This window comes from Trametes versicolor, assembly GCF_000271585.1.
Source record: "Trametes versicolor FP-101664 SS1 unplaced genomic scaffold TRAVEscaffold_13, whole genome shotgun sequence".
In the NCBI taxonomy this organism is placed as follows: domain Eukaryota; kingdom Fungi; phylum Basidiomycota; class Agaricomycetes; order Polyporales; family Polyporaceae; genus Trametes; species Trametes versicolor.
Window position 1 is genome coordinate 2,129,039 of NW_007360333.1, and position 21,280 is coordinate 2,150,318.

General features: G+C 59.8%; 6 protein-coding genes across 6 annotated transcripts; 3 read left to right on the forward strand and 3 right to left on the reverse strand.

The window, feature by feature from the left end:
* The first annotated feature begins 4,500 nt into the window (after positions 1-4,500).
* TRAVEDRAFT_75250 (uncharacterized protein) lies at positions 4,501-5,748 on the forward strand. The gene is made up of 7 exons (XM_008046426.1): positions 4,501-4,548; positions 4,615-4,712; positions 4,861-4,995; positions 5,052-5,067; positions 5,133-5,181; positions 5,247-5,314; positions 5,374-5,748. Exons 1-7 carry the CDS (start codon positions 4,544-4,546, stop codon positions 5,663-5,665), a joined length of 663 nt encoding a protein of 220 aa, XP_008044617.1. The 5' UTR covers positions 4,501-4,543; the 3' UTR covers positions 5,666-5,748.
* Positions 5,749-5,992: 244 nt separating this feature from the next.
* Positions 5,993-7,920, reverse strand: TRAVEDRAFT_24438 (uncharacterized protein; the record flags this gene model as incomplete). Its single annotated transcript, XM_008045827.1, has 12 exons — positions 5,993-6,302; positions 6,447-6,551; positions 6,615-6,630; positions 6,692-6,832; positions 6,895-6,896; positions 6,962-7,056; positions 7,124-7,221; positions 7,332-7,393; positions 7,464-7,468; positions 7,540-7,718; positions 7,764-7,798; positions 7,853-7,920. The coding sequence occupies 12 exons, from the start codon at positions 7,918-7,920 to the stop codon at positions 5,993-5,995; spliced, it is 1,116 nt and encodes a 371-aa protein (XP_008044018.1).
* A 5,844-nt stretch (positions 7,921-13,764) lies between these two features.
* Positions 13,765-14,580, forward strand: TRAVEDRAFT_75251 (uncharacterized protein). The gene is made up of 4 exons (XM_008046427.1): positions 13,765-13,930; positions 13,990-14,085; positions 14,140-14,301; positions 14,351-14,580. The coding sequence occupies exons 1-4, from the start codon at positions 13,910-13,912 to the stop codon at positions 14,498-14,500; spliced, it is 429 nt and encodes a 142-aa protein (XP_008044618.1). The 5' UTR covers positions 13,765-13,909; the 3' UTR covers positions 14,501-14,580.
* A 130-nt stretch (positions 14,581-14,710) lies between these two features.
* On the forward strand, positions 14,711-15,332 carry TRAVEDRAFT_32011 (uncharacterized protein). The gene is made up of 2 exons (XM_008045876.1): positions 14,711-15,012; positions 15,089-15,332. The coding sequence occupies exons 1-2, from the start codon at positions 14,848-14,850 to the stop codon at positions 15,254-15,256; spliced, it is 333 nt and encodes a 110-aa protein (XP_008044067.1). The 5' UTR covers positions 14,711-14,847; the 3' UTR covers positions 15,257-15,332.
* A 1,588-nt stretch (positions 15,333-16,920) lies between these two features.
* On the reverse strand, positions 16,921-18,739 carry TRAVEDRAFT_53550 (uncharacterized protein; the record flags this gene model as incomplete). Its single annotated transcript, XM_008046428.1, has 10 exons — positions 16,921-17,227; positions 17,292-17,359; positions 17,435-17,483; positions 17,545-17,560; positions 17,620-17,971; positions 18,026-18,120; positions 18,172-18,208; positions 18,360-18,523; positions 18,583-18,617; positions 18,678-18,739. 10 exons carry the CDS (start codon positions 18,737-18,739, stop codon positions 16,921-16,923), a joined length of 1,185 nt encoding a protein of 394 aa, XP_008044619.1.
* Positions 18,740-19,374: 635 nt separating this feature from the next.
* Positions 19,375-20,133, reverse strand: TRAVEDRAFT_53551 (uncharacterized protein; the record flags this gene model as incomplete). The annotated part of the gene is made up of 5 exons (XM_008046429.1): positions 19,375-19,681; positions 19,743-19,807; positions 19,866-19,914; positions 19,970-19,985; positions 20,052-20,133. 5 exons carry the CDS (start codon positions 20,131-20,133, stop codon positions 19,375-19,377), a joined length of 519 nt encoding a protein of 172 aa, XP_008044620.1.
* Positions 20,134-21,280: the final 1,147 nt, after the last annotated feature.

Here is a 21,280-nt window from a genome sequence, read left to right on the forward strand (position 1 = left end):
CGACGACCCGTACTCAGATGAGGATGACGCACTCGATGGGGATCTCGCAGAGGATGGCCTGGCCGATGGCTTCGCGGGGGACGAGTTCGACGGAGAAGGTTTCGCGCCGCTGTGATGTATGTACTACTAGCTTACTCAAGTCGATGCACGACATATGTATCCCGGACGTCCTCGCGCCCGCGCGAGGCCCTACCTTCTGCGCCTCGCGCTTCAGCGTACCCGCTCGCCATCGCATGCCGCCCATGCTCCGTGGGCGCGTTGTAGGCAGGAGGATAGTAGGTGTATTGAACGAGTCCCCCAGTGGTTATACACCCCCCTGCATACTAATACCTTCCATGGCGGGAGTCTACATACTCGGGAACCGTTGGCAAAGTGTGTATACTACAGGCGCGGGGGCCTCGGGGTCTACATACGTATGCAACCGCTTATCCTGGATGTAAGGGGATGCAGACCTGACCGGCGCTTGCAGACGTCTGTCACGCTGCGACATTTTTGCTGATGTATTTGACATCTTCAGACTCCTGAAGGAGCCCGAGCCTCAGTTGTACGTGTAGTACTTTATCCCTCCGCGCCTTCTTATTGGAACGGACTAAGTCGATGTACATAAAGCTCCGCAATTCTATAAGCTGTACAGGGGCGTAGTGTCTGAGCTATCAACGGCGTTGCTTCCAAACAAAACGGGGTTTTCAGCGTGATCGCCGAGAAATGAGTCGTGTCTAAGCACACTTCAAGCAACCATTATCAATGAAAACGAGTTTAAGGAAATACAAGTCGCGTGCAGTTCCCGCAACCATCGTAGACGCACCTGCGGCGTGATTTGAGAGGGGCGCCGGTCGTTTGTCCATGGGTGGAGGGTTACTGGTAGGGCCTGCGCGGCGCGTACCACATCCCCAGAGCCGCAAAGTACTGCATAGTGAAGCAGCGACCGTACACGCCACGCGACAGCAGATGGCCACGGACATGAGGTAGTTGCACCGGTCGGTGGCGGACATGCCCGCTTCCAACCGGATCCCGTATTCGCAACAGGCATCTGTATATACAAATATGTGTACGGCGCCGGGTGCTAGCCTAGTGAGTCGTAACGTAACTCGGGAGTTAGGATTGATGAATTTTACACGCACAGGATTGGTCGTGCACGAGCGTATGCGGAGAGGACACAATCAGCAATGAACGTCGTGCATCCCGTACTTCCTGTCATAACTGTCTCGGACGTTCAGTGGCATCTTCTGCATCTGAGATGCTAAGAGAATGTTGGGCCACGATGTGCCCCTCGTCCGACCGCTTCTCCACGCCACCGGTGTGCAGCAGTGGACTTCCGGCGAGCCCGGGACCGGGAACACCGCAGTCAGATTGGATCCACATCTCGATGCCTTCCGAGAAGAACTTGCGACGTCTTGACTGACGCGGGCTTAACGGAGTCTTCGAAGATAGACAGCGCTAGGGAAGCGAGCGAGAGGCCGTCGCCGAGGTCAGGCGCTCGCACGGACACTGAAGATCGGAGGTCCAGAAGGAAGCGAAGTCGACGAGGATCTCCTGAGGGAACTGTAAGGGTCATTCGTACGGCCGCGAGGTGGTCAAGAATCAGAATGGCTCATTGAAAGACAAACGAAAAATGCCACGCTTACTGGTCGGCAAGGACGAGATTTGAGTCGGTGACGTGCACCAACGCGCGCATTCCCGCACTCATGAGCTTGAAGCGTACATCTGGAATGAGTGGTTTTGCATAGAAAGGGCGAGAGCTGCATGTACGTGCCGACGTTTGGGGGCACGAGAAGAATGACGTGCATGAGAAATAATCGTAATCTTGAACGACCCGCCGCGCCGCGGTCGTTGATGCATACCGCACGCCGTATACGAACTATGTACTGCCTGTCTGATACAAATTTGTTGGCAAACTTTTCCCGAAGATGAACGCTGAGCGCGCGTGCAGTTACCTTTCTCGTAAAGCACGCATGGCGGCAATGCGTCCCGCAGTGCTGCGACGGCGATGTCTCATCTCTGCATAAATGCACTTGTGGCCCCCAGGGGATCATGTTAGCCGTAACGCACGAATATTTGAGGCTGTACGACCACGCCAATCTGGACCATTGCAAGGGACAGGACGAGCACTACGGCGGTCAATCTCCATTGTAGCTGCTGCATGCGCAGTGCAAGTACGCGGAGACAGTTGAACAAGGCTGAACGAAATTGGTCAGCGTCCCGAGTCCACGGCGAGCACACATAACATGTTTTGGGAGCCCTCTCACCGCCCCAGATGATGCACAGCAAAATACAAAAGAAAGGTCTTCTCGAACGCTACCTTAGTGCATCTTCTCGTTCGGACATGTCGGAGACGAAGGCGATGACTAGGAATATTGGCAGTAAAGCCTATATGCAAATTCGGATCTGCTGGGCATGACGATGGGATAATTTGGGAGTCCACGCCGCTTCCACTCAAAGCAGAAATTCCCACCTTGAAGGCGCAACGACTCAGCAGACAGTACTGGGAGGAGAGGGTAAGTTGGTGCGCGGTTAGTTGAACGTTACTCAAAATAGCCAGTTCTGTTCTCGGCGCCTGATGACTAAGCATATAATTCTCCGGCCCTCGCCGAAGGCTCGTCTCTGTCGCTCTCGCCTGCGATTCTGCTCTGTATACACCGACCGCCACGTAAAGCTGCTTCCGTCACATACAGTATAGCTGGTCTTTTCTGTCTTGGTCCGCGTGTCTCGAGCGACACTCCCGCCTCACCCAATCTCACTTGCGCGATGCTCGTCACGGTCCGAAGCCCGAGGTTTGGGCCCCCACACAAGCAGACTGTCACGGACCCATTCCTCGGGAGTCGGCACCTACGTCCACCGGAACCTCAAGGGTACAACTTGCAGTCCCATCCAGCCCCTTTAGAGTGCATTTATGAGGTATCCGTGAATCGTTGCTCACCCGTGCGGGCGCTGCAACGTGAACCGTCAGTACGTACCAAACCCCACTAGATACCATGGCAAACCTGCTAACGTTGGACCACCGTGCTCACCCTCATGGATCCTGCTTATCTCCAACCTATTCAGCCCCTTCATCAGCTACTTCCTTCACTAAGCTGCTGCTATGGGCGGCCTCACGCCCATAGGCACTATTTGCAGCTTACCTCTTGCGTCCTCCCGAGTCGACGCCGATACCTTCGGATCAAACCAGGGGCTCAGCTATTCTATCCGTCAGAGATCACTTCGACCTGCGCGGAATCTTGTCCTACCGCGCTTAGAGGACTGCGATGCTTCGTCGGAGCGCTGGGTTGCAGGCCGCGCGTTCCCCACGTGTGCCGCCGCGATGTCTTCTGGTACGTCCTGTCATGACACGGGCGGGGTCGCGCGGCCACGGCACCCGCCAGAACGTCCTCCTGGTGGTCGTTCTGCTTACAATGCTAGGAAAACTGTCTGGCGCACGCAACATGGAGGGGCGCGACTGTCCTACCGAGTTATTTTCGCCGCTATCTCCGCGGCACCAGACATATGCTATTAGGAGCGCCGGCGACATACAAAACTCCCGCTTGCAGACAAAACTATCCCCGTTCGCGGTCGGTGGAATCCAAGTTCATCGTATCGCTGTGCGTAAACTCTATCGCCTACGAGCAACCAACGCCGCTCCCTCTTCGTCCCATTTTCGATTGCGCACTTCCTGCTGCGATCTTGTCGCTGTAATCTGCCCCGTCGACAGCCCTCGATCCGGATCCATTGGAGAGCCTAATCTGCTCTCTCGAGCGGCCTGTCTTACGAAACTATAGATCAATCTGTACGCTGCCGTACCCACTCGACATGAATGCCACTGCGACCCTCATCGAAGAGCAGAGCTTGATGTACGTTCCTCCTCTGGAATACCGTCACGGCACACAAGCTAACCCTCGCCTCTCGCCCTTCCAGCATCACAGAAAAATGCTTCTACCTCGCCGTCCTAGGTACGCGAATTCCCCCAAGCTATAATTACGCGCACACGCAATTGACCTCACCCCGGACCGCGCGATGCAGTGCTGCTCCTGTGGGACCTCCTCCTGACATTCGACACGGAGGCAGCCTTCTTCTGGCGACAGCGAATATCCGGCGCAGCCGCGCTCTTCTTCGCGAACCGCTACCTCACGCTTCTCATCGCGCTGTACAACGCCTCGTGGTATGGCATGTTCCACTACTCGAACACGGTAGGCATGCCTCTTCTGCATAATATGTCGCGCTCATTTGGGTCTGCGTATATAGCGTCAGTGAGTGTCACAATTCGAATTCACGCAAATCTCTACGAGACGCTCACGGATATACCGCGGTGACGTGACGAACTGAATATGAAGTTGCACTATAATAGCATTATTACAGGCTTTTTTCCAACACTCGCAGTACATTATATGGGCAGGTACGCACTGGAAGATCCATAAAACACCTCTGTCCCGCTCGCCACGAAGCCCGATTCGTGCTGACAACACTAACTTTCGCGCAGCATTCAACTGTCTCCGCGTATACGCGCTCCAGCGGCCGCGCTGGCGCTGCGCAGCTGTCGTGCTTGTCCTGTCCCTTGCTGTGGTCGCAGCCGATGTGGTCAGCACCATCCCTTCTTACAATTGCGTTCTCGTCACCAGCTAACACGATGATGGCGACTGGCAGGTGCAGCTTCCATCCGCACACAGCTCGCTCGACCGCACGCCGTTGTACGCCGGGTGCTCAGCACGGAACAGCAGGACCGCTCTACCGGGATTCTACAGGTAAGCATCCGCACACTCGCACTTTCCCATCCGCAATACCTGCCCGAAATACGAAGGCTGACGCGGCCGTTCCAGCGGTACGTGCTCCCCGCGGTTACCCCGCTTCCGTTTTCCTGAAGCTGACTGACTTTTCGCGGGGCGCTAGCGCAGATCTGCTGCTGCATGCTCCTCGTTGCGGCCGAGCTCGTCGTCATGGCCGTCACCTGGGCGGAGATGGTGCACTACCGGCAGAGCACGGACTTTAGGCGTGTGCTGACGCTGTCGTGCGTGCTATATGAGAACGGTGCGTCCCTGTGCGAATCCCCACGCCGGATTTGCTGATGAGTGCGTATGGCGCAGGACGGGCCTACTTCGTGTAAGTGTGATAGCGTCGCGATGCAATGCAGTGGTCGCTGACGAGGACGGATGGTCGGCCGGCAGGTCAACGATGGTCATGCACATGCTCCACCTCGTTTCTCCACTACTCTCGGTACGCACGCCTCGCGCCCGTTACACCTGCACAGAGTCGCCGCTCACGCCGGGCGTGTACCAAAGCTTGCGGTCCCGGCGAGCCCGGCACGCGCACCGGACATGATGAGCCTTAGCATCATCCTCGTCGAGCCGTACGCCCCTTCCTTCCCCCTTTCTCACATGTACTAAGAACTCGTACACCCACGGCTAGGATTATCGCGATCCTTGTAAACCGCTTCCTACTCGCACTCCAAGCTGCCGCCGCGTCCGCATCCGCGCCCCGCCCCGACGACACGCTCGCATTGTCTGCAGCTGACTCGGGGCGGGTCTCGGTAGGCCTGCTGCAGCTCGTGCGCGCGGACGTGGACGAGTGGATACAGTCCGAGGGCGCGCCGCCTGCCGACAGTGTGGAATCCGATGAGGTTACTTTGGACGGGGAGCGGGAGGAGGAGTGTGGGGCGGACATGAGCATGGTCATGCAGCGGGTCGGTTGCGCGGTGTAGAGCGTGGAGAGGCCCAGCAGGGGTGCGGGGTCCGAGACAGTTCATGATAGTAGAAGGTAATCCAACATGTATTCGAATCGACGCCGCACACCTTGGTCTGGGTGATTTTCCTGACCGGTGGAAGTACATATATGCGCGACGCACCGGTGTGTCCCACCGCGCGTCGAGCTTACAGAAACATGCCGGTGTCCCCGTGAACTCGGATGTTGGAAGAGCATATCTTGGAAAGAGTACACAACAGTGTATATGCGACGTGGATATGAATACATACATGTTGGATTACTACTACCATACACAATTTCGCGCGCCCCCAATGCGCTCCGCGCCCTACACTTCACCATCCCCCCGCCCCGCGCTACCACCCCGCCGCAGCGCCGCCCCGCACTCCTCGTCCCAGCGCGCCCTGTCCTCCCCATCGAGGCTATCCGTGCTTGCGCCATCATCGAGGGAGGAGGGCGATGCGAAGTCGAGCTCAGACTGGATCCATTCGTCGATGTCCGCGCGGACAAATTGCAACAGGCTCGCCGAATCGCATTCAAGATTGGAGTCTAAGAACGTGTCGTCGGGGTGGGGCGCGGATGCGGACGCGGCGGCTTGGAGCGCGAGGAGGAAGCGGTTCACGAGGATGGCAATGATTCTAGGCAGAGTGATTAGCATGCACAGCGAACGGGGAAGCAAATGAATGGGAGGGAGCGGCGTACGGCTCGATGAGTATGAGACTGAGGTTCATCATGTCCGGCGCGCGTGCGGGGCCCCGTGGGACCACAAACTGTGTACGTACTTTAGCGTGAGCGGTGGAACTAGGGTTACGAGCGTGGGATCCCAGTGGATACGTACTGAGAGCAGTGGAGACAGGAGGTGCAGCGTGTGCATGAGCGTCACCGACCTGCCCATCCGCGCAGTGTCAATCACAACGGCAACCGCAACAATACCCGCCCGTGGTACTTACACAAAGTACGCTCTTCCTGCACCACGCGCCCTCGTCAGAATTGATGGTGGGCAGAGACTCCAAAAACAAGAACGCACCATTTTCGTACAGGACGCACGACAGCGTGAGCGCGCGTCGCACCCTGCGCGCGCTCGCCCGGTAGTGTGCCATCTCCGCCCAGGTGACGGCCATGACGAGTAGCTCGGCCGCGATGAGCAGCATGCATACGCTTATCTCCGCTGTCCGCGTGCAAAGTCAGATTTCTCGGGCGAGCGCGCGAATCGGGGAGGGGGGGACGTACCGCTGCATGCCAGGTTGTCAGTTATAGGGAGCAACGGGGGAGGGGTAAGAGGATGGGCGGGACAGACCTATAAAATCCCTGCAAGGGGGTCTTGTCCCGCGCGGCGCATCCGGCGGACAGTGGAGCGCGGTCGAGCGTGCTGTGCACGGAGGGCAGCTGCACCTGCCACCCGTCCCAGCCAGTGTGTCAGCTACCAACGCAACTCCACGAATGTTCAAAGCGCGCGTACCACATCGGCCGCAACGGCGGTAAGCGAGAGGATGAGGACAATGGCGGTGCAGCGCCAGCGCGGCCGTTGTAGTGCGAAGACGCGAAGACAGTTGAACACTGGGCAATTGGTTTGTCTGTCAGCATATAAAGCTCCGCGGAGGAAGTGGAGAAGGCCCCGCGAGGAGGGCCGGAGGCGAGGTTGAGGCACTGGGAGGCAGTGCACGCACCTGCCCAAATGACGTACTGCGAGTTCAGGAAGAAAGCCTGGACGAAAGCGACTGTTGTGCATCTACGGAGAGCGTCCGCCGTTGCATCAGCGCGTAGGCGAGGCGCTTACTTCTTCACAGTGGGACACGCACCGTGTCTAGTACAGAATACACATAACCAGGCGTCAAATGAGCATAGCACAGCAGATAGCATCTCGGACACGCTTACCGCACCAGAGTACTGGAGCTGCAGGACGTCCCACCAGGGCGCATTGTACAGCGCGAGAAAGAGCGTGAGGTAGCGGTTCACGAGGAAGAGCGCGGCCGCGCCCGAGAGCCGCCGGCGCCAGAAGCAGGCGTGCTCCACGCCGATAGTGAGGAGGAAGTCGTACAGGAGGAGCACTGCGGCTAGTACGTTAGCGTGGGAGAGGCGTAGCGAGTGAACGAGCGTACCTGCGGTGCCTAAGTAGAAGTACTTTTCTGTAGTACTGGGAGAGCGCGCATGAGGTGGGGTTTGCGGCTGCGTCGAGGAATGTACGTACTTTAGATTTTGTGCCTCGATGAATGACAAATCGGCGAGTGAGGTGGTGGTGGCGGTGGTGGTGTTCATGTCGATGGCGTAGTGTTGTTTACAACAGAGGGCTGATTAGTATACAAGTTCTGGAAGAGCAGACTGGTCTTTCCAACAAATGCAGACAAGCTGCCGTCGGAAGCGAGTCGACGCAGGTGCACAGTTAGTTGGATGGTGCAGATGGAAGGCAGCGGAGGTTACGCGCAGCTCCGGCGGTGCGAGACAGTTTCCTGGGAATCTGGCGGGTAGGAGTCAGTGCAACCCTGCCATCGACAGACCGAACCTTATGTGTGCCGCCGCCGGCGCTCGTACGCATCTGTCATCGTACAGAGAATGATGAGAACGAAGGGGGGGCCTGCCACGCACTCTGATGTTGCGTGTACGCGACAGTGTGCTCGGCTTCGTGCTTAGAACGGCTGAATTAGAACGTCCTGGCGGGGACCGTGGCCGCGCGTACGGACGGGACGTAGTGGAAGAAGACGATGCCGCAACACACGTGGCGGACGCGCGTTGTACAAGTCAGCGCTCCGACTCCCGCGGCCACTGGCACGCGAAGCACGCCAGGAGTCAGGACAGAGCTCGGTGCAGGTCGAAGTCCTGTTTGACGAATTAGATGACTGTAGTAGACCTGAGGATATCGGTGCTGAGGAAGAGGGAGAGAAACTAGAGTAGGTACACGGAAGCAGTTGAGGTTGCGGCAAGTTGAGTTTGCGAGCGGCCTGAGCGCTAGAGACGCGCACTGGACGCGCATGGCACAACGCGGCTTCGTGAGGGAGTTAGCAACGAGGAGATGAGCTGACAAAGAAGTTGATTGGCAGGGCGTATGCGAAGGACGTCACGGAGTGGGTTAGGTAACGAGAGAGAAGATGAGTAAAATGGGGCGGAAGTGTACTGCAAAGTAGAGCACTGGTAGTGCGCGACGATTAGTCGTGCAGACCTGCCATGTCCGTGCGGGCGAGACAGGTTAGAGTGTCGCTCTCAGTAGGTGTGCGGCTTGCGAGCTATTACAAATCAGTTGGGCTTTCTCCCAGTAAGATCAGCGACACAAATACATTTACGACTTGAATCCGAACAAATATCAATACTCCACCGTCACGACTCGCTGCGCATCTTCCTCCTCCCACGCACGAACGTCTCCATGTTGCGCTAGGCCGCACGGGCGAACTGCAACACGCTGATTGCGCTCGACGTGGTCGTACTGTCAGTCGCTGAGCATAGTTGGATGTCTCCGAGGTTATGTGTGCGCCTGGACGCAGCTTCTTGGAGTGCGATGAGGAAGTGGTTGACAAGGAGCCCGATGGTGCTGCAGATGGGTGGGAAGGGGGCGCAAGAGGGGTCAGTAGAGGTCACCGGGACGGGAAACGGAGACGACATGCTTACGGCTCAACGAAGAGTGGACCGAATTCGACGAAGTAGAACAAGGCGGGGTGCTTCACGATCGAAAACTGGGAGGAGCACGCTTAACGTGGTTTTGGATAGATAATAGCGGGATGTTCACGTACCGAGATTGATACGCTGAAGAGAAACACCGCGTGCAAGAGTATAGTCAATCGACGACGCAAGTGCTAGCGCTACCATAAGTCGTACACGGAATAGATCCTGCCTGAGGCAATTAACACGGCGTCGGTGAGCGCCGGAGACGCGGAGACGCGAAGACACACAGACTGGCTTTTCATAACGAGATGAGGGCACAGTCGACCACGAGGCTCAAAAGGCGGCGAAGAGAGCAGTGGAGTGATCCACGGAACGAGAGAGCATATCGGGAAGACGGGGATCGAGTTGAAGCCTACGAACTCGAAGCAGGACAGAGCGTGGCCGGGCGGTGGGGTTGACAGAGACGAGGCTCGCGAGCTCGCTGGCGTGCCCGAGGACCCTGCGGCTGGAGTGTGTCGTGAACCCCACATGGACTCGGTGAGTGAGATGTGTGAGAAACAGAGGACATGGCGTTGGCGCAGCGCCGCAGAGGTCCCTCCTGAGCGCCGAGCCTCGCGCAGGACGATCGAGCAGTGGGATACGGCGCCGAAGAGCCACTTACCCCGGGTTCTCCCGCTCTCCAGAGGCCCGGCAGGTGGGTTGACTGATGCCCGCCCGGGGTGCCAGCGCGCGGAGACCTATCGTGTGCTCTTGGTCGCAGCGTGGCTCGTCGAGTCTGAGATCGTCGCCGGCTTCGTGGACCGCTGCCTCCAGCCAGACCCCGGTGCTCCAAGCCACATCTCACTCGCGTGACCGGCCGGAACCCGCTGCAGTTTGCAGACGTCAACCCGGGGTTCCAGATCGAGTGCGCTCCTTGTGTCTTCACACGTCGACGTCGTCCGGTGGATGCAGGAGGAGTCGCAGACGGTCTACAGACGCAGGGCGCGGGGAGGCCGGGCAGAGACAGTCTGACAGTAGTTAGTCAACATGCATCCCTAGAGACGCGGCACATACTCCGGTTCGGACGATGGCGCGCCCTGATGAGGGCCGACGTATGGCGCGGAGTCTGTCCGCAGGTAGACTTGAGGGTACACTCCACCGACTCGGAGGCCTTTCTGTACATGTGTATGCTGTTTGTGTGTCGTTTGTGTGTGTTCGGGCACGGGAGCCTGAGCACGCTTGGGGACAGCTCGCGCTGGGCGGTGCGAGAACTATCAGCAGAGCGGGGCCTTGTGAGAGAGAGGCTGGCAAGAGGCTGCGGGTGGATGGGGGTTGTGGGCGAAACTTTTCTGCGCAGCGCTGGACGCGGGCGCGCACGCGTACCGCACGCGCCGACTCGAACGGATCCCTTGGAGCTTGAGGCCTGTGAACACGCCCGGGGGCCCGGGGCATCTCTGCGCGCCCCGGGCCCATGCTTGCGTCCGGACAGGACGGAGAAGATGGTGCGGGGGACGACGTGCGGCCGCGGCGCATAGCTTATCGCCGGTATGGTTGGTAGAGTACGAGTGCACGCGCGCCGGATTCAAGATCTTGCGCGGGGTGGGGTCTGGGTGACGCGGACGGGTGGATCCGAGGTGTCGGTGCTGAGGGGGAGGGACTCGGGAGCGAGCGAGACAGTGGCAAGTTGTGTCTGCGGGAGATGTGGAGATGCGGCGAGCTGGCCACTCCGAGGAGGTGAGCGCTGGCGGGCAGGGACAGTGCGAAGAGCTGAGCGGAGTGCGTCGGGTCGAGGAACGAGAGGGCGGATGGGGAGGATGGGGCGGAAGATGGAGTACACGGAGTAGAGCAGTGGGTGTCCGGCGCACGCGCGGGGCTCCGCAGGACCACCAGCTGTGTGCGTGAGCGGAGAAACTGGGATGCGAGCGTGGGATACCAGTGGATACGCACCGCGAGCAGCGGAGACGGAGGTGCAGCGTTACCGACCTTCCCCGGGTCATCCGTGCAGTGTCAATCACAACTGCAACGATACTAGACCCGCCTGTGGTTACGCCCTCCCTCCCCCACACGCGCCCTCGCCTCATCAAGATCAGAATCAGTGGCTAGCAGAGACTGCACCTCAAGACTCGAGAGTTCTCACACAGGACGCGAGCGCGGGTGCGCCATCTCCGCCCTAGGGATGGCCTGACGAGCGGCTCGGCCGCGAGGCCGCGTGAGCGGTGTGCATACACTGATCTCCGCTGTCAGTGTCCGCGCGCAGTCACGGTCAGCCTTTGGGACCGCGGGACCGCGGGCGGGGAGGAGGGGAGGGTGAGGGGGGAGGGGGGACGGACCGCTGCAAGCCGGGTTGTCAGTCTTAGGGCGCAACGGGGGAGGATGGGCGCAGCGGACCTATAGGATCCCTGGAGCTGGAGCGGGGTGTCGTCCCGCTCCCGCGCGGCGGACAGCGGGGCGCGGTCGAGCCCCAAGCCCCAAGTCCCGGCTGGGGTGCCAACTGCGGACGCGCATGCATGAAGGTTGGAAGCGCGCGTACCACGTCGGCCGCGTCGACGGTGAAGGAGAGGACGAGGACGATGGCAGCGCGGCTGGGGGAGGGCGTGTACGCGGGGAGGTGGATGCTGGATGATGGGCGGATGGGGTGGGTTTGGGAGCGCGGGTCGCTGTGGGGAGGGGTAGTGGAGGGTTTTGCGGGAGGGCTGGGGGCGGAGGTGAGGGTGAGGTACAGGCGGCGCTGCCCAGAGCCCAGATGACGTACTGCGAGGTCAGGAAGAAAGCTTGGACGGACGCGGGCGTTGTGCATCTACGTCGTCGTATCAGCGCGCGGGCGAGGTGGGCATGCATGCATGCGTCGAGGTGGACACTCGCTGCGCCTAGTACACCGGATACACCACCAACTGCGCGTCGAATGCGCACGGCACAGCAGGACACGCTCACCGGACCAGCGTACTCGCGCTAGAGGTGCAGGACGTCCCCCGGCCTGAGGGCGCGAGGACGAGCGCGAGGTTACAGGGGGTGATTCAAGGGGAGGAACGGCGCCAGAGGCACGCTGATGAGGAGGAGGAATCACACAGGGCGCGCGGGCGAGGCGGGGCTGGCGGACCTGCGGCGGCGAGGTAGGAGTGCTTTTGTGGGCGCCAAGAGGCGGGGGTGCGGTGGGGGTGGAGGCTGGGAGGGGGGGTGCGTGCTGCAGGTTTTGTGAGTTGGTGGAGGACGGGTTGACGAGCTTGGGCGGGGTGGTCTCCATGTCGGTGGTGTTCATGTCGGTGGTGTGGTGATATGCTCAACAGCGGGCTGGTTGGTATATAGCCTACAAGCTGACAGGCGTCCCGGGAGAGCAGCCTGGTCTCCCTGATCGATGCGGAACAACTTGAAGGTATATCCGGAGCGTGGAAGATGCAGACGAGATGTCGTCGGGACGGATGACAGTCGGACTGCGGTGGGACGTGCACAGAGGAAAGGAGTCGAAGCAGGTGCACGGTTAGTCGGGTGGTGCAGATGGAAGGCGGCGGGGGTTACGCGCAGCTCTGGCGGTACGAGACAGTTTCCTGGGGATCTGGCGAGTGGGGGCTGATACAGCTCTGGGCATCGACAGACCGAACTTTATGCAGCGTGCGTCGCCGGCACTCGTATGCATCTTTCGTCGCACAGAGGATAGTGAGAACACAGCTAGGGAGGACAGGGGCCGGCGTCATACCCTTATGTTGCGTGTGCGCGGCGGTGTGCTCGGTTTCGTAAGTAGAACATTTGGATGGGGACGTCCCGGCGGAGGCCGCTGCCGCGCGTCCGGACAGAACGTATTGGTAGAAGACGATGTCGCGAAACATGTGGTGCACGCGCGTCGTACGAGCCAGCGCTCCGACCGCGCGAACTTGAAAGCGCGCCAGGACAGGACTCGGTGCAGGTCAAAGTCCTGTCTGACAAATTAAAGAGGTAGATCCGAGGGTCTCGGTGTTGAGGGAGACAGAAAGAAAGCAGAGTAAGGACTCGGAAGCAATTGAGCGAGTGGGATGTTGTGTATGCGAGCGCCGGAGACGCGGAGACGCGTATTACACAGGGCGGCTTTTGAGCGAGTGGGTTCCGAGGAGGTAAGCTGACGCGTGGATAGCGGTCGTTAGCAAGCATAGACGGAACGCAGAGCAGAGCGCTGGACTGACGACTGGCATAGCGTGAGTGCGCGAGGACGCGTGGACAGCGCATACACGCGGCCAAGTGGGACAGCGTTCAACTGGGCGCTGTATCCCTGCGGATGCAGTGACGTCGGTGGTGGGGAATGCGGGTATGGCTGGCATTGGGCGAGTGAGAGCAGACAGGGCACGCGGATCAGTCCACGGACGCAGGCCAGCTCGTGTATGTCCGAGGAAGAGGCTGCGAGCGCCAGACGTCGAGTCCGAGAAAGACGGAGAACGGCTGGTGACCCTAACCCTGGCACGTTCTGCTCCCGTTTCGTGCTCTCCCTCGGTTGCTCGCTGCGATATCGACGGCCTGCCTGCAGCGTCAGACGCAGGGACGCTCCTTGGACGGACTCCGACCAGGCGAGCGCGGGACTAGGGCCAGCCACGGCGCCGGTGCTATCCAAGCGCATGTCCCACTAGGCCGACTGCTGTGACGCCCTTCCGACGACCCTCGCCACGCCCTCGCCCGCCCTGCTGCACGACCGCCGCCCCGCGCCAGGCCGTCTATGACCTCCCTGTGTTCCCCTGTACGCCTTCGCCTTTGCGTCCCATACAATGCACCCCTGCTGACGTCGGTTGTTGGTAGTCTGCAAAAGTGCCCCCCTCTAGCCGTGCGCCGCTGCTGCTCGCGTTCGAGCGCTATGCCGGCATGGGATCGCGTCCCGTGCACGCGCTTGTCACTGTATGCGCGTTTTCGTTTGTCGTTGCCGGTGATAGTCGCATGCGCCCTTCATAGGTACTCGTGCTAGATAGCTGCTGGTGCATGCCCGTGGGCAACGTCGACTGCGATACACTGGTCGACTGCTTACCGCAGCAGTCGCCCGACCGCTGGCAGAACATCGCCCCCGCACGGCGTTGTCATGTCCCTCCAGAGGGATTCTGGCGAAGAGGACGTAGTGTGAGTCATCCATTCCACAGGCGTCGATGTATGCTCATCAGAGCGACAGGCACTCGCGCAGCAACACAGGGGACGGTTCGGGACCAGGCTATATGCGCGAACCTCGGAACTCAGAGCAACAGGAATCAACTCCGAGGACGTCCCGTCGCTCGACCTCTCCATGCGCGTGTCCTTCTACGCACCGTCCTTTCGTTTTTAAGACGACCTGGACTAGTTACGTCTCTAAGTGCCCACCTCTCCGCTTCACCCTCGTTCCCATTCAGGCGACCTTCAACAACCCCCCTGGCACACAATCGCCCTCGCACCTAGGATGCACTAAGGCCAGCCTATCATCCCAAGCTCAACCAGCCGCTGCCCGACCTGCGCCCCCTGCGCGTCCACACGACAGCCTGCCGGATTGCGCACCCCTGGGCGCTGCACGGTCCTTGGACCTCGTAGGGTGGCCGCTGTGGACGGACTGCGCTAGGAACCGAGTGTCGCTGGCCGTCGTGGCTTGGGGTTCGGCTGCTCATCCACTGTCTTGTATGAGGCTTAATTCGGCCTGGGATGCAGCTACTCGTGCGTACACTCTGCCAGCGCGCCCGGATCCAGAGTCCGAGGTCGACCGTGCACCCCTCAGCTTCCCCGCGTCTCCTGCCCCGCCATGTCGGACCTCGCCCCCGCGGTGAACGGACGGACCGCAGGCCGAGACCGCTCGTCCTCGGCCCTCGCGTGCGTAGTCCCGCTGTGTATACCTGCGCGCTGGGCGATACATCCTGGCCTACTCCCCCCAAAACCCGGGCGACAGAGCACACACACCTCCACCCCCCAGCCCGAGCCCGCCTCATACACACGTAGACCCGGGAGCGCGCCCGAAGTCAGCGTCGACGTCGACGGTGGTGCGCATGCCTCCCCCGACTCGGGCTCCGGCTCGGGCTCGTGGGGCCTGGGGCCGTGGACCTGTCCGCGTGCGTAGTGTGAGGTGAGGTGTGCGCGTGCGGCGTGCGTGCGTATGGGGGTGAGGGTATGCTGAGGCCTTGGATTGACGGGGGCGGGGATGAGGTTTGAAGAGGATGGGGGGCGAGGGACTGAGACGAGAGACGCAGATGGACGGGGCGGCTGGTCTGGTCTGAGGGGTGTGCGCGCGCGTGTCTGAGAGAGTGGGAGGCCGTTTCTGCATGGGTGGCGGACTGGTCGGCGACGAGTGGGCCTTACGGAAGCGCAACCGGGGCAGCCGTTGTAACTCGGAGAAGGGGCGTGCGGGCGGAGCCTGTACTGGAGCTCCGTGCCCGGGCGTGGTGGATGTGCGCTGCGCGGAGACGCCGTGTCAAGTCGGAATGGGCATTGAAGATGTGCGAGTGGGGAGTTGTACGAGTGCATGTATATACGAGACGGATATAAGGAGGTATCACTGCCGCTCCCTTGCCTCCCGTCCCATCCGTCCCGACCCCGCCTGCGCCGCACACCCCCAACGCAGCCCCAGCGCGCAGCACACCTGCCCCGAGCACCAGCGCGTGTGCGTGGCGCTGTCTGCGTGCCCGCTCGTCTGGGCGGGCGCGGGCGGTCGACGGGCGGCGAGCGTCAGCTTGGAGGGGAGCGTGGTATGAGGGGCTGCAAGGCGGAGGACGGGGATCAGGGACAGACAGGAGAGAATAGAAGTGGCGGGTGCGTCTGGATGTGGATGCGGACGGACGGGGACGTGGACACGCTAGGGATCGAGGTAAGGCGAGGGGGACGGGACAGGGCGGTGGGGCTGGGGACGCGCGCAGCGGGACGCGGACTTTGGGAGCGCCGGGGCGGACAAGGACGGGAGGGTGGTGGGTGGAGTGCAGGATCGCAGGAGAATGGAGGGCGTGCGGGCGGGGCTTGTCTGTATGTATGTACGTGCAAGGCTGAAATGGTGCGCTGAGAGTGCATGCCGATGGGACAGTCCACGGGTTCATTCGTGGAAATATCCCAGAAATATCCCAGTGCGGCGCCCGTCGTGGTAGACGAGACATGCGCGGCGCACGTTTAACATTCCGAGCAGGCTTGGATAGCTGCGGGAATGGTAAGAGGATATGATTGGGGGCGTACCGAGACTATCCAGTGCACGAAGTAGAGCGCGTGCATGACAAGTATTAGGCTAGGATCAGCGAATGGATGTCAGCGACAATAGCGTGGGCCGGTGGGTGGTTGTGCCGTACACGAAGTACACCCTGCCTGTCTGAGACGTATCCGTCAGCGACGGGGGCCGATGAGTGTGGGGCGGCTCACCGTTCTCTGAACAGGATGCGCTACGGAGGAACGGGAGGACGGAGGAGCCTGAGTGCCCTTGGTTGGGCGTCACGACGGACGAAGGCCAGTGCTCGGAGGCCCGGGTGCGGATCCTGCTCGTGCGAGGCAATGAAAAATGGTAGCGATAGGCTTGAGCTCCTCGCGCGGAGCGAAATCTGGGTCGACCGGTCGACTTTGGACGCATGTGGACGGGTGGTGAGCGTTACATAGCAGAAAGAAGGTAAAGATAGAGGGCGTGCAAGCGGCGTCCGAGGCGCACCGGGCCTGTGTCGTGTATGCTTGCGTACAGTCCGCAGAGTTGGGACCGTCTGCGGGTACATTCGTGAAGCGGGAAATACGAGGATACACCAGGGTGCCATCGCCCTATGCTGCAGTGTGACAGTCCGCGCTGGGAATGCTCCGCTGCTCAGGCTCCGTCTCCAGCTCTTCTTCATCCGCCGCAGCCCTGCCCTCTTCCTGGGAGTGCACCCCAGACGCGAGGCTCGCAGCGCTGTCCGGCTCTGCGCGCGCCCACGAGTCGACATCTGCCCGTGCGAACTGCACCAGGCTCACTGAGCCGCCGGAGCCGTGCGTGTCCGGGGAGGAGCGGTTGACGAGGAGCGGGTGGTCGTGCGTTGATGCGGCCGCGTGGAGCGCAATGAGGACGTGGCTAACTAGGATGCCGATCGTGCTGTGAAGGGGGGGCAGGCTCAGCCGGGGATGAGGATGAGGATGGGGAGGGGAGGCGGGCGTACGGTTCGAGGAGGAGAGGGCTGAAGTCGACGAAGTAGAGCAGGAGGGTGCTCGTTGTCGTGGGTGAGACCTGTGAGGTGCACATTCAGCATTGCAAGCGGCGTTGGATGGCGACAGGAGGAGATGGAGTAGGAGGGGAGCGTACCGAGACTACCCAGTTCACGAGATAGAGCGCATGCATGACCAGTATCAGGCTAGGATCAGCGAATGGATGTCAGCGACAACAACATGGGCGGGCGGATGGTTATGCCATACACGAGATACACCCTGCCTGCAGGAGGCGCGGTCGTCAGCGTTAGGGTCGGCCTGGTCAGGGGTGGGCCGGCTCACCGTTCTCGTAGAACACGTGCGATAGCGTCGACGCCGTGCCGGGGGTCCGCGCGCCGCCTGCGCTGCGGCGGTAGCGGCCCATCTCGGCCCAGGTGAGAGCCATCACGATGAGCTCGGCCGCGACGAGGGCTGCACGCGCGGTGATCGCCACTGCGGTCGAATCTAAGTCAGAAGTGCTACATAGATGGACGTGCGAGCTCACATCTACGAAAGAAGGTCGACGTTCAGGGTGGTTGATGGTAGGCGGAGTCGCGAGCGTGGCGTACCTTTCGTCCAGCTGCGATGAGATGGTACCGTGCGAATGGCATCCGTTTGCGGGGGTGAACGAGATGCCTACGGTGATTATAGTCATCTGCAAATCGGCGCTATGTTAGCTGGTATCGCAGGAGATGGCAAGCGTGCTCACTGTACCATATGCGACTGGGCCGAGCGAGAGGGCGAGCACGAGGATCGCCCATAACCACTGCATCTGCAGCGCGTATGCGCGCAGACTGGTGAATGCTACGCCCTGGAGATCAACGCAAAGTCTCGGGCGTATGTACACGTGCTTACCTGCCCAGACGAGATACTGCAGGTATCGGAAGATGTACTGTGCATATATTGCTGTCTTGCATCTTCCCGTGCGACAACAAGATCATCAGTCGCATGAAGAGGCACAAGTTCGAGGTCAGGACGCTCACTGCCACTGTACACTCCAGGGTTAATTAGGCGCAAGAAACGAAGAATGGAGATGAGCACACCATGTGTGAGTAATGCACGGCCCACCAGGGCGACTGGTATATGATGACGACGAGGATGAGATAGCGGTTCGCGACGAACAGCGCGTATGCGCTGGAGAATCGTCTTCGCCAGAAGAAAGCGAGCTCATTTTCGACCGTCAATACGTAGTGCCATATGAGCAAAGCTGCAACGTTAGGGGGTCTGTCAGCGGGGAATGTACGAAGAGAGCCCAGAGGAACTTACCTGTGGTAGCCATTTCGAAGTATTTCTCCGCCATACTGACAGGGCGGGGGGTCAGCGAGACAGCCTATGCTTCGATGTTGGGAGGATGCACGCACGTGAAAGTCTGTTCCTTGACGAGCGTGGCGATCGCAGCAGCCTCTGAGGTGGTTGAAGTCATTTCGGCAGCGTAGCGAGTGCGAGGATGTGGCAATAGTCGTCCGGGGCTGGGAGTCCTTATGGTGCTCCCAAGGAGGAGAGGCGACCGAGTCATAACACGCGGTCATCCCCTGAGACGAGCACTGAGCGACATGAAATGTCCGCAGTGTCCGGAGGTACGCGCGAGCTCGGAGCCGAAAAGCGCGTACTCCAAGAGCAGAATCAAAGCTACCTGATAGAAAAACGACGCACAAGATGGAGCATCATATTGATGTGTAGGCAAGCATCTCCGGTGAAAGGCTGCGGCGTTCCGTGAGTGCAGGACCGGCACGCAGCCGGAGAAGGTGTACATGTCCCCGCCGGAACGTGAATGCGGTGCTATTCCTGACGCCCCGCAACGCACCCTTCTACTAGTGCACTGCACTGACAGAATCCTAAGACGAAGTTTCGAACTCTAGTTGACTACTGACGGGCGCAGCACTGCCGCGCCGCCTGTAGAAATGGAATGTGAGATGTGTCAGGCACGACGTGGATCGGCTACTCAGTACTCAGCGGCTACTCACCGGTACGTGGACTTGCCATCCGTAGCATATCAGACGCCGTACTAGTGTCGGACACGACTTATCCCTGTCTCCCGTCCGACATCCGCATGCTGCCCTACACCGAGTCGTGGCAGTCCGAACTGCTGATATGCTCCTGTACCATCTTTAGAGCCTCGATGCACTCCTCTTCCCACTGTGCGCACGCGCCGCCGTCGGTGATCGCGGGAGCTTCGGATTCGAGCCACTCATCGACATCCGCGCGCGCGAACTGCACCAGGCTGATCGACCCGCACTCGGTCGAGTCCTGCGCCATGTCAGAGGTCGCGGTGCGCGGATGGGTGTCGAGTCCGAGGTGGTGCGCGCGCCGGTTTGCGGCTTCTTGGAGGGAGATGAGGAATTGGGTGACGAGAATTCCGATCGTGCTGGAGTAAGGGTCAGATGGGGGACGCGGGCATGGAAAAACGAGGAAGGTTGTATGCTTACGGCTCGATTAAGAGGGGGCCAAACTGCACGAAGTACAGTAGTGCTGGGGTCGTGGTAGCCGAGACCTGACAGGCGCACGTTTAGGCTCGGGCAAAGACGGACGGAAGGGAGATATACACGTACCGTAACCGTCCGGCCGACGAGGTAGACCGTGTGCGCGACCAACATAAGTCTGTGAATCCAAAAGTCAATAACGATGAAGGAGAGGAATAGGTGCTATATCGTACAAGAAAAAGATTCTGCCTGTCGGAAGACGCGTTCATCCTCAATTTCAGCCTAGGAATGATTCCTGAGCGCGAGCGTGCTTACCGTTCTCGTAGAAGACAGATGACAGCGTCAGGGGCCTGCGGGGGACGCGCACGACGTCCCCGCTATGATGACGAGGACTCATTTTCACCCAGGCGGCAAGCCATAACGATGATCTCCGCGAGAACGAGGGCAGCGCGAGCGGCGATCGCCACTGCGGCGGCGGCGGCCGGGTCAGAGGTGTTCGCAAGTGAACGTCAACGTCAAGCGAGCTCACATCTGTGCACCAGGTCAGCGCCGAGGATAGACAGCGAGAACAGTCGTATATGTGTACCTTATGTTCAACTCCACTGGCGTGTTACCGCGTGAATGGCAGCTATTTGGCGAGATATCGAATACAACAGCTTCTGTCGCTGTGACACACTGGTAATAATCATGTTAGCTGACATCGCAGGAGCGATCGGACGTAAGTACTGACTGTGCCGTACGCGACGTGACCAAGCGATAGAATGAAAACAAAGACCGCACATTCCCATCTCATCTGTAGCGCATATACGCGCAGAAATGAGAATACTACGCTTTGGGAGTCAGCCCTTCGTGGCGCATATACTCGACATAGCCAGAATGTTGCTTACCTGCCCAGACGAGTGAGTGAGTGAGTGAGTGAGTGGGTGGTATTTTTGGAATCGTAGGTCGCGTACATCCTCCTAACCGTGGGAACTACAGTAATATAACATACAAGTTAAACGATCGCTCCCTCAGTTCGTATACGACTCGACATCCGGGGGTCATCAATTCCAACGTTGCACCTCACAATGGATGCTCCCGATACCTTCGTTAGCTATCTATCCATAGACCGTTGACTACAAACCAGCTCAAATCTCTGGCTTTTATTCCGCAGGCGGAACAAGCAGGCGCCGTTAAACCTCAAGAGGCCGGCCTTACCTGGGCTAAAACCTGGGTAAAAAATGTAAAAACCCCAGGAGCCACTGCGCACTCCTGTGCGCCGTGACGTAACTCGCCCAGGCCCGAGAGAGCACATGTCCCATCTTCAGCCTACTACCAAGACAACCTGACAGGTATAGGGTTCCAGCCCCGCGCTCTCGTTGTAAAACCCATCCAGGAAAACCAACGTAGAGAGGATGGCAGCACGGTTCTCCGTGCATGTCGAAGCCATCACCGCGTGTACTGTACCCAGAGCTCTGGTGTGCGATGTTTCATCGTTCAATGAACCACAATGATTATACATTCTATGGAGGAGCAAATACAGGTCAGCCCGTAGCCCACAAGCA